This window comes from Lissotriton helveticus, chromosome 3_1 (genome assembly GCF_964261635.1).
Source record: "Lissotriton helveticus chromosome 3_1, aLisHel1.1, whole genome shotgun sequence".
Taxonomy (NCBI): domain Eukaryota; kingdom Metazoa; phylum Chordata; class Amphibia; order Caudata; family Salamandridae; genus Lissotriton; species Lissotriton helveticus.
The window spans coordinates 1316279004-1316291016 of record NC_136061.1 but is presented as its reverse complement, the minus strand read 5'-3'; the positions used below and the strand labels follow the sequence as shown (position 1 = coordinate 1316291016).

The 12013-nt window shown below is 46.3% G+C and overlaps 1 protein-coding gene across 3 annotated transcripts in view; it reads right to left on the bottom strand.

The window, feature by feature from the left end:
* Positions 1-12013, bottom strand: part of NFRKB (nuclear factor related to kappaB binding protein) — a 1053863-nt gene that overhangs the window by 54998 nt on the left and 986852 nt on the right. For all 3 annotated transcript variants that reach the window (XM_078681973.1, XM_078681971.1, XM_078681974.1), the window contains exon 24: positions 7916-8022. In XM_078681973.1, the coding sequence (XP_078538099.1) occupies positions 7916-8022 (107 nt within the window). The remainder of the gene's footprint in view (positions 1-7915; positions 8023-12013) is intronic.

Sequence of the window (12013 nt, the reverse complement as noted above, 5' to 3'; positions counted from 1 at the left end):
GAAGAAATACATTTCAACACTTCCTCTGATCTGTTAGAGAGGAGGGACTTAACACGCATACCTAGTGGGATTCATGACAAGTGCTCTAATTGTGCAGGTGGTGGGCACCAGCACTCATTTGTAGTGACTGGGGCTTATTTTTACATGCCAGACTTTGACCCACAGCAGAAAGAAAGTAAAAAAAGTGAGAAAGAAGGATGGAGAGAGAGAGAGAGAGTAGAGAAAGACAGGAAAACAGTAACAAAGAAAGAAAGCAGGTATTAAAAAAGAACATTCAAACGCGAGATATAGCAACAGGAAGTGTAGTATGCATGTATGTGGTTTTTCTATGGCATGATCCTAGCCAAGAGACAGCTGAGCACTGTGCAGTGTGGCAGATAAATACAACATGAGGCAAAATCAAAACTGGATATCCTTGTTATACGGCAACCATATTAGTGGGCTCATGAGAAAAAGTTTCAGGCTTTTAAAAAAAAAATACAAATTAAGCACCGTTTATAACCTGGCAACAACGCCATTAAAAAAGCCTTAATCATCAATTCTAACAGATGACAGTAGCACCTTCATTGAGAAAATGCTAATATTGCTTTTGGAATGCCTTACTGAGCGATGTGACAGTAGATTGTATAGACTTGTGAGCACTTACCGACAATAGAACAGATTTTGAATGCAAAACATGCATGCGATATTGGTGTACGAGTTACTTACCTTCGGTAATGATGTATCTGGTAGAGACGTTGTCTAGCCGCTGATTCCTTGACTTAGAATATCCCCAGGCGTCAAACTGGATCCGGAACATTTTTTGCAGCAGCACCTCTGCGCGCCAGAGGACGGCGCCACACGACCCCGTCCTGACGTCGTCCACGTACGTAATGTCAGCAAGTTTATATGAGTCCGTCCCGGCACGCTGACGTCAGTTTTCTTCAGAGAAACTTTTCCGCGGCACAATGCGGAGCCACCAAGAAACACTGTGAAAGTATGGAAACAGTGAGCAAAGGATGAAAAATACATGAAATAAAGTAGGCGGATGGTGCAAAACACCATCGTAAAAGACAGTATCAGACACTGTCTACATACAAGCGAAAAGCAAAAGTGGAACAAGGCGTGAGAAAGAACCCTGCAAAGCGTAGGTCTTTCCTAAAGTGCGAGCAACAAAGAAAGAATACCTCAACAGACAAAAATAGACTGTTATTACCATGTAGAACTGTGCCGTCCAACAAGGATGGAACACAGAAGAACAGCAATTTACTGCAAGATGGTATGACAAGACCGGCACTTCCCTTATAATAATGAAAGCCTGTAACAGAGCTGAACAGGTCTTCAAAGAAGATGACTATATAGGAGACTAGAGCCCCTAGTCAATGGGAAGGCAGCAGGAGAAGAAGAAGAATCTCCTGATGACAGTGAATGAAAGGCACCATCTTTACAGGAAGAATCCCCTTGGAGGGAGTCAGCCGCATATGATAATTCCCAAAGGGGTGCAACTCAGTGAGCACCCTTGAAAGAAAAACAAATGGCAACTGAAAAACAAATGGCAACTTAAAGGAGGAAAGTGGAGAAGCCCACCTGGCAAGGTCTGGCAGAACAGGGAGGATGGGTGGGCATTAAGGAATCTGCGGCTAGACAATGCCTCTACCAGATACATCGTTACTGAAGGTAAGTAACTCGTACATCTGAAAGAGACATCTAGTCGCAGTTTCCTTAACTTAAACTAGATACCACAGCCATACCCCAAGGGGGAGGTGGGTCTGCGATAGAACAACAGAAAGTGCCTGATGCACTGAGCCGGCAACAAAGTGACAGACTATGGGAAAAGATGTGGCGGAACAGCCAGACAGTAACCCAAGTTGCTTGTGAAGAGCAAAATAAAACGGGAAGCAAAGCATCTAAAAAAAGACAGAATGGCGCGACACCATACCCGTATGAGTATGGGATTTATAACGGAACAAGTTATATCCCATACCAAAAGAAAGAGATAGAGAGAGAGTCCAGAAAGAAAGGAGGAAGAAGGACCACTCTCAGCTGAATGGTGCATTATGTGGACACCAACCAAAGGTTGAGGACAACATGAGCAGATGTTACCAGAGCCTGCCAGGCTAGTCCATGGAACGGAGGCCGGAGAGGCCACATCCAAGAACCGATGGGCAAGAGGCAGGAACTGAGCAACATAGGAGGAGAACAGGCGGGAACAAGAAACATGCCAAGTGCACACCGAGCCACCCAAGAGGGCGACAGGGGCGAACAGTATCAACCTGAAGCCCGCTGATGCGGCCACAACTGAAACATGCACAAAGCACCCAGACACCAGGACAACAGGGTGGCGTAGCTAGAAAGAACATAGAACGGCCCAAGTAGGCAGCTTGAAGACTAAGGTGAATTAATCGACGAATACAGAAATGCAGGGCACAACACCTGGGACGACTGGCATCAGAGGAGCCGTCCCACAGGCATAACGGATACAGGATAGGGTCATATCCAATGAAAGGGACACTACCAAAGGGAGTGGCAAGAGGGGCACAAAGTGCCAAAAGGAGCTGTGAAGAGTTCTAGACCACATCCTCCGAGAGAGGCACATCGTCCAGCATATGAGCACCAAGAAAGGAGCAGCGTGAAGCTTGAGTGCCACCCCGGGGAGTGGGACGCTAAAGGAACAATAATTGTGGAGGACGCATGAAAAAGCAACTAAAAGCATTTAACCCCACTGAACATAAACACTGTCTCTTTAGAACAAGTGCGAGCCCGAGAACAGCATTGACAATGCCCTTAAAACAAGGAGACAGAGGACCAGACTTCGCAGTAGCGAAGACATTTGGAGATAGAGAAAAAAGGGGTATCCATGGGCAACCCATAGATATAGACATATATATTATAATAATAATAATTATAAGTTATATGTATGTGTGTATATATATATATGTATGTGTATATATATATATATATATATATTTATATATGTATGTGTATATATATATATATATATATATATATATATATATATATATATCTCCACCTGTAAGTTACGATAAGTAACTCAATGACGGCCACTCCAAATGTGCTGTTTGCAGTTTCTTTATTGGAGACAGCATTGCACGACGCGTTTCGCCTCCATGAGGCTTAATCATATGCAGCTTAGCAGGGGATGGGTTCGTTAGCTTTCTTAAAATAAACGTGACTCTAAACATCGAGGAGGGACTAGTGCCCAACAGTTCAAATTTTAAAGTGACAGCAAGGTTCTAGTAATTCATAATTTCATGGCATAGTGCAGGGAAGTACTCCGCAATTAACTCTGGACAGTTCCATAGAAATATAGTATTTAATATACATGTTTCCCGATACTATTTGTCCTTACTGTTTTCTCCCTGTGTCCATTGAACCACAGTGACCAGAATGCACCATTGCTGTCTCTTCGTGAGTAATGTCCCCCAATGTAGTTTTTGGCAAGACTTTCTCCTTCGGGTTAATCAGCAGCTTTATACAAAATGCCTTTAAAGGAACAATTCCATGTGTGGCTTGTATTTCCCAGCAGTGATGTATTCCGAAGGTTATCTCGCTACCATCCACGTTGTATTCTGTTGTTTTCATTTGTCCTCCAAAAAGCATCTATCAGCACAACGGGCTTGGAGACAGTCTCCGTCGCCGACTCTGGCTGCGTTGTGTTCTTCTCTGCAGTCGAGGCGAGCCCCTCACCGAGGCCACTTCATCTTTCTGTAGTAGAATGGCATTTCACAGCCGGCGGGCGCTTTTAAACTGGATTCTCTCCACTATATATATATATACACACACATAACTCACTGAGTGCAGTCATGATAGGAGGTAGCCGCATGCCAAGCGTGATAATTAAGGGGAAAGCCTCCAAAGGAGGAGAATGAGGAACATATGTAATGCAACCCATAGCGTAAAGGAGATAGCGCCATAAGTCCCCACATTAAACACCGTACAAATGCTAAGATAAAAGCACCAGTGGACGTATTGAGCCTAAAAGGATCTGTAGGACCACTTGACAGATAGCAGAGCTATACAATAACATACATTTACCCCACTTGGAGTATGTCACACCCCTAAATAACGGGGAACACCTCTTAGGGCAGACTACACTCAGAGGTCCAAACACAAACGACCTGTGGAACACCGTCACAGTAGGCTTACCGCCAGCCTAAACGTATAGTGCATCGGAAGGATGCTGAACAAGAAGGTAACCACCCCAGAACATAAGAAAAGAAGACCTGCTACATACAGACTTATTGGGGAGGCCGAAAGCCCGCAAGGAGGCCCTGAACAGACAATTTGGCGTGGGCATCAAACAATAGGACCCCATTAAAGGGCAGGTCAACAAGGCGCTGAAGATACTCTCCGGGAAGATGCTATCCCGCAACCAAGCATGGCGCCGTAAGGCAACCGAACCAGCCATAGCTTGGCCTAAGGAATCAGCAATATCCAAGGCTGAGTGGATCTTAAATTCAGTAAGGTCACGGCTATTCCGGAGAAGATGAAGGAGGTCAACACGAGCACCTTCAGAGGTGGTGGAAAGTAGAGACTCTGCAATGTCCCACAGGGGAGAGGTAGCCAGAGCCAGGACACACACTGTATTCAGTGACTGAAGAGCAGCACTAGTGGAGGCGAAGATGTTACGACCCCACGACTCAAGAAATCTGGACTCCCGGGAGGGAGGAAGCATTAACTGAGGAAGGGAAGGCAGTCTGCAAAACAAACCTCTGCATGTCTGGGTGAACAAATAAGCAAACTGGATCATGTGGAGCAGGACGGTGGCGGTGCAAGACAGAACGAGCCACCGGATCACCGGAAGCTGGCCAAGCCCAGGTGCCCAAAAGGGCATCATCAAGAGAAGCTTCAAAGGGCAGAAGTGGCTCCACATTCCCCGACCCATGGTGAAGGACATCAAGTAGAGGGTCCACAGGCAAGGGGCCGGAAGGGGGGTTGCGTGTTAGAACATGAGTGACCAAGGAGACTACTTTAAGAAATGCTGTACCGGCCTCGGTAGGCCTCCGTGAAGGAGAAAGCAACTCATCTGTAGGTGAGGGCTGTAAACTGAGTCTTCCAAGACACTGAGGCGGCACCAATGCCAAAAAGAAGGGAGCCCCATTGACGAATGGGGGTCCTGAAGGGGCTCCTGAGGAGGCGGGGATCCTGCCGGGTCCACAAATTCTAAGGGGGCATAGGCAAGGATAGATCCAGCGTTACCGGACGTGAAGGTGACTCCAAACTCTCTCCAGAAGCTTCCGGAGCAGAGTCCACAAACCCGGCGTCGATGCGGCGTGCAAAACGACTTCGGTCGGCACCAACTCTGCCTCGTCCAGCGCCGAGTCCATCCGGCGCTGAGTCGGCCCCGCCCGGCACCGACTCCACGTCCACCACGACAAGCTCCGCTTCCGAAGAAGCGGATGGCGCAGGAGCCGGGGAGGCAAGCCTCTGGCGCTGCACCGGCGCAGCCTCAACTACAATAGGCTCCGATCCCAAAGTAAGAAGCGGAGTCGGAGCTGGGGAGTTGTCTGGCGCCGACCCCAGCTCCGGACATGAGGCTGCCTGCCCGGAAGGCCGAGGTGTGCTTGGAGCAAGGCTTGGAGCACCAGCAACCACCTGCGACGCCATAGGGAGCCCCACGGGACTATACAGCGCAGCAGGGGTAATATGGGTCATAGAGGGGGACCCAGCAGTGCCGCACCCTGAGCTCCTCCATCCCTGGAGGGCAAGGGTTTATGTGGCGCCGGGGGCAAATCCACCGGTGAGTCCGTTGGGGACCCCGTAAGTAGCAGAGGCCCCGAGGACACCCCGGGGACAGGAGAGAGCCAAAGGAAGGCCAGCAAGGCTGCAGCATAAGCCACCATCTGGGTCCAAGTCACCCCCTCGTCCGGAAAATGCGGATAGGGGAGGGCCGACTCCCAGGGGTGCACGTCCGGAGATCTATGGGATCTGGTGTCCCCGACAAGAGATGGAAGTGAGGTCAAGGACCTCGGCGACATGCGCCAGGACTTACCCAGAAGGGGCGAACGACGTCTCCGGGCCCCAGAGGGCGACCAATGCCGCAACTGGAAACCAGAGGGGCCTGCCGGCGGTGAGAGGCTGGAGGGCGAGACGACTCCGACTGGGACAGGCGCGCCAAGAGGAGCTTCATCCGGCGCTCCCGCTGAGACTTTGGCTTGAGGTGTTGGCAGGCGTCGCAATCCGTCAAGTCGTGGTGTTCGCCCAAACACCACATACAGATAAGATGTGAGCCCGTCTGGGACATTTGTCGCGAACAGGAGGTACATGTTTTTAAGCCCGAAGGCATCGCACACTGTTCCAGACGCGAAGCGTCAAAAGGGGCCTGAAAACAGGCCAGAGGAACTGCTTACTCCGGATCTACGTTGCACATTGAAAAGAAGGAAAACTGACGTCAGTGTGCAGGGAGGGACTTATATGACATCGCTAACGTCAGGGCGGGGTCGTGTGGCACCGTCCCCCGGTGTGCAGAGGTGCTGCTGCTGCTGCAAAAAAAAAAAAAAAAAAATCCGTATCCAGTCTGAGGCCTAGGGATATTCTAAGTTAAGAAATCTGCGGCTAGATGTCTCTATCAGATGTGTTATGTTAATTTGGTCAAATCATTCGGTTAAACATGTTCTGCACACACATTATGGAGACAGCGCCATATACCATCTTAAAACCCTTATCCTCCTAATCGCAAGCAGCCATGGTCTCTATATAGCTCATTCTGTATATTCATCCAAATGGTACATTTACCTTTGAACTACTTTCTGTAGACGTTTAGGGAAAGGTAATTCAGAGTTATTTTGAGACCTAAGCATTTGTTACATTAAAGTACGCTCTCTAATGCATTGTTCAGGGCTTCCGAATGGAGTTGCTAATGGTATTAATCTGCCCAACCAAATCTGATGCCGTTCTTGGCCATGAGACTTTGTGTACTTGGACCACTCAGTTGCATCCTGTATTTACACCCAAACACTCACCCCGCATAGCTGTTAATATTTGCATTTCCTTTTGAATTAAGGCTAGTCAATCTTTTCATCACTTTGTTTTTACTTTATTTAATGTATTTTACGCCAACCCTTGTTATTTTCACTGCTCAGAAAAAAAGCTCCACTTACGGTTCAGCTACCTGGAAAGCGAACAGCATGGAGGCGCTTATAATTTGCTCATTACTTAAAGATTATTCAGAACCATACTTTGGGTTTGGGACGGAGGTCTAGGAAATTTTAAAGTACATCTAAAGCATTCAATATATTACTAAACAGTAACCCAAATCTGCTAATCAAGGATCGCACCATCTTATATTGCACTAAAATGAATACAATAAAATACATCCTTCAATATATTATACAATATCAGAAAACAAATAAAAATCCCTGCCAGTAATAGAGAGGGTTATGAAATAAATGTCCACAAAACTGAGGACAGAGGTGAGTAAAATAAGAGACAGAGTACATTCCCATTAGTATAATTAGAGCGGGCTTGACAGCATAGCTTTAATACAATGCATTTCTAAAAATGTCCTAGCAACATCTGTATCGAACTTAAACATTTTCTACTTCTGAGTTTTGTGCATCATAGCTCTAGTCCTTTCCATACCAGACAAGGTCTTCGCATAAAATCTTAACCCATATCTGGGTAACAAAAAAAACGTTAACTGCTTCCAGTGAGAACAGTGTGTATTCTATGTTCTTACTTCTTCTGTTAACTCTAATACGTCAGAAGTGTAACTCTACCAGTTCAGACATCCTATTTGTAGAGGTTAATTCACTTAGTATGTCATGTATTTTCAAAAACCCACTGTGCGCCTGCTGGTATACGCATATTGCTTCTCTATTACCTTTCTTTATGGCTGCAATATTATCATACCGTTCCTGAGATTCCAGCTTTAGCGCCAGCTATGCCCTTTGCATTGCTCACTGTTGGTACTCACTTTGCGCCAATGTTTCCTTTGATGAGAGGTGAAGTCACAATGCTCTTTCCTTTTACAGGCTGGCTTATCATGGAGAGTGGGACGCTGATCCGAGTTGGAAGTTTACTCTGAAATTAGAACCACACATTCAAAAGAACAAACAAACAAAAATGAAAAGTAACTTCAACGGTATACAATAAACTAATATAACTTTGATTGCCGCGGCCAGGGCGACTGACGCTGGAATCTGGGGACCACGGTTCGATCCCCGGCTCCGGCGGCAGGTTAGCCCAGCACCATGTGACTCTGGGCAATAGCTCGCTTAATCTCCCCGAGGGCCCCCCAGCGCCTAGAGACCCTTACGGGTGATTGTGCGCTTTACAAATGTGGACTTTACTTTTACTTTTTGATTGGGCTACAGGCATATCCTGAGAATACCCTTATAGAATGGGACACTGATTTGTGAAAGGGAATGTGTTGCATAGTGAATAACATTTGAGGAACACAGAAACTTTCATGGATGATACAAGAGCCTGGTTAGTTAAGACACTGTAACACAGAAAAAAGAAGACCAGGTCAATGTATGGTGTGCTGTACAATAAGGTGTGTAGGAATCACACGGACAGCCATGTGGATGGATATGCTAGATTTCACTGGGCTTTTTCAGCCCAGTGAAATCTAGCATATCCATCCACATGGCTGTCCGTGTGATTCCTACACACCTTATTGTACAGCACACCATACATTGACCTGGTCTTCTTTTTTTCTGTGTTACATGTATGTTTGGGGCATAAGTTGACAGGTCATTAAATTATATCCCCTCTGACCCTCCCCATTGTTGTTTTTCGGTAGTTAAGACACTGGACAGTGTAACCTCTTAAGGATAATAAAAAAGAAGGTGAACTTTATGGATAATGTGTAATAAGAGGATGACCGCTGAGGGCAAGGTGCCTTACAATATAACAACTACAAGAGAGTGCAACACTGTCCTTAAAACTAGGGAGTTGAAAACAAGGCAAAGGCGAACTATTATTAACAAGTTTACATGTCTAGACCTATCGCCTGGCTAACAGAATAGTTAGGATACAAAAAAGGCAGTTTATAACACGCCATTCACATGTTTAAAAGCTTATCCTCATTCTTGGAGAGTAGCTGGGACAAATAAAAGAGCAAAGGGCTCTCAAGGATTGTTGTTCAAACAGATAGACACTTGACTGAAATAGCCAATACCTAAAAAACCAACAGTAGTCCACTATGGTTTGGAACCAGGTGAGAGAAAGACTTAGGAGCCATTTTTACTTCTAAATCACTGCTCAAATACTAAAATGTTGCACGTGTAAAGGACTACTGTATGCTCTTAGAGGCTAGAAAATCACAGAAAACAAATGTAAAAGTAGGCAAAATGCATTACTAGCTGGAGTTGTGGTTAATGATCATGTTTAGTTACATGGCTTGACCATCTTCACTGTCTGCAGGTTTTGCCGAGCAAATCGTCAAATTATGTGCTACTGGTCTATGTGTTTGTCTGGGCTACATCAGAGCATGAACCACCAAGGTAATGGTCAATGCCAGGAAAATCCAGATGCTAGCTTCTCCGTAGATTGAGACTTAAGGCATTCTAGAGTGTAATCAACTCCACTTAGAGTAGATGTTGGCAATAATAGGTGAGGTGGGCAAAGTTTTAACCTTTGTCCTCAAAGTTGGGCAAAGATGGAACACTTGGGCTAGTTTGCAAAATGTATCACATTTGCTCACATTAAATGAGGGAGAAGTTTCTTCCATTTACATAAAGGAGTCTGCAAGGAAATGTTTTTGCAAAATAAGTTTTGCCAGAGAGCGCACAAGTTGGACAAGTTACTTACCTTCGGTAACTAAAGTAATTAAAGTAATCTATAACTAATGGTATGTATGTATGTATTGGTACTCTTTTATAGCGCATGTCTGTCACCCAACTGGTCTCTTTCTGATAAACAAGTTACATACCTTTGGTAACGATGTATCTGTAAGAGATATACATTAGTTATAGATTTCTTACCTTAGAATTGCTCCCAGGCGTCACACTGGAATTGGAGATTTTTTTTTAATCGCAGTACCCACTCTGTGTCGGTATGTGGCGTCGGTTGACTCCACGTTCGTGGTCGCCGGGATGATGTTGCGGTGTCTATTTAGATGCGTCCCTGCGCGCTGACGTCAGTTCTGACACGATTTTCCACGCCAGAAGCGCAGAGCCATGAAAGACACTGACCACTGGTGCACAAAACTAGGGCCATGTAAGGGAGTCCCTGTTCCTAGAACTCAGTTCGCAGAACGGTGAGAATGGTTGGGGCGGGAAGGAATCTATAACTAATGTATGTCACAGACACATCGTTACCAAAGGTATGTAACTTGATTATCAGAAAGAGACCATTAGTTATAGATTACTTTAAAAAAAAAAAAAACATTTTCAAAGACCTTTATTGGTGCCACATGGTTCCATACACGGCATGATGCCTACATACCATGCGGGCCGGCAATGCAAGGTGACATATGATATGGCATTAGGAGCGGGAGAGAGGGTACACAGCAAGCCGCCTACAACCACAACGGGCAGGCCGCGTCAGGTGGGCAATTATTATAAATGGCCGCAGAAAAAGGTCCCAAATATTTATGATTAAAAGATCGAACAACATAACAGTGCCACTATCCACCATTTTTAGCAGAATTAAATGTCCGTATTCACTGATTCCTGCCTCTTAGGTACGTTCATACACAGTTTGCCCTAACCCCCAGAGCTTCATTTTGGTAGTCTTGGGTTTTCTCAAGTGATGTCCCCCATGCGTCAGTTCCCATCCCCGCCTTCTGTGTCATCCCTTTCAGTGCAGGAGTCAGTGGTTGTGTCTACGGTTGTGGTGTGGTCCAGGAGGTAAGTCTGGAGAGGACCCCAGCTATCTTGCGGGCGAGAGGAGGGTGGTAAGAGTTCAGCGTAGGTATGTAAATGTTCTTGGCAGTATATGAGGTCATGTAGCCAATCCTTCAATTTAGGAGCTCTTCCTCTGCCCCATTTACAGGCAATTTGTCGCTTAGCAAGGAGGAGTGCCAAGGAAACATATTGCCATATCTTCGCGGATAACGGTTCAGTGTATCCCAGGAGTGCAGTGAGGGGTTCTTCCGGGACATGTACCCCTGTCATGCGATCTAAAGCTAGAATAACTTCCCCCCAGTATTGGCGAACAGGTGCGCAGTCCCAAGCCAGGTGTTTGAAATCAGCTCCCTCCTCCCTACATCGATCGCAGTGATTGTTATCACGTAAGTGGAGGCGATGTAGACGTGCAGGCGTATAGTACAAATGGTGTAAGTATTTGTAATGTATGATGCGCAGTCTGCTACTGGTGGAGACTTCCCCAGTTTGGCGACAATAAAAGGACCATTGCTCTTCAGTGAGGGGGTGTCCTAGTTCACCTTTCCATTTATTCTTAGCTGGGGGGGGGTCGCATTCGCTGTCGCTTTGGGTGGTGCAGTATAGGAGTGACACCACATGCGTAGGGGTGGCCTGTTGCAAAAGGGCGTGCAGAGGGGGCGTGATAGAAGGCTCTTGCGGGAAGCATGGAGTGAGGGTCTGCATATCTTGCCTAAGTCTAATATAGTAAAACCCATCTAAAGAGGTGGGAGAGGAGGTTCCGAAGAATTCGTTGCTAGTGCAGAATTTCCCTTTCACATAGAGTTGTCCCCAGGTGAGACAGGACAGTTTGCGTTGCGGCAACCTCCTTTTTGAGAGACCGGAAGATCATGTCACCCCTGGAGGGTAAGTAAGGGTGAATAGAGTAGAGGACAGTGAGTTCGGCAGGTTAGGTCTTTCCAGGCGCTAGTCGTGCATTGAATAGAGGTGGAGGCCTGATGTCTAGGGACCGCAGGGGTGCTCAAGTATGCTGAACATGGTGTGGGGGTCATGTGTCCGTCCTCTATCGCAAGGGGAGACATGTATGGGGGGATTTATCCAGTAAGCTGCAAAGTGAGCCTGAGCACAGATGAAATAAAGTTCTAAATCATGTATCTCAAATCCTCCGGCTGCAAAGGGTCGTGTAAAGGTGTCCCAATTCAATCTGGCTTGTTTTCCACCCCATACAAGATTAATCATTTGGG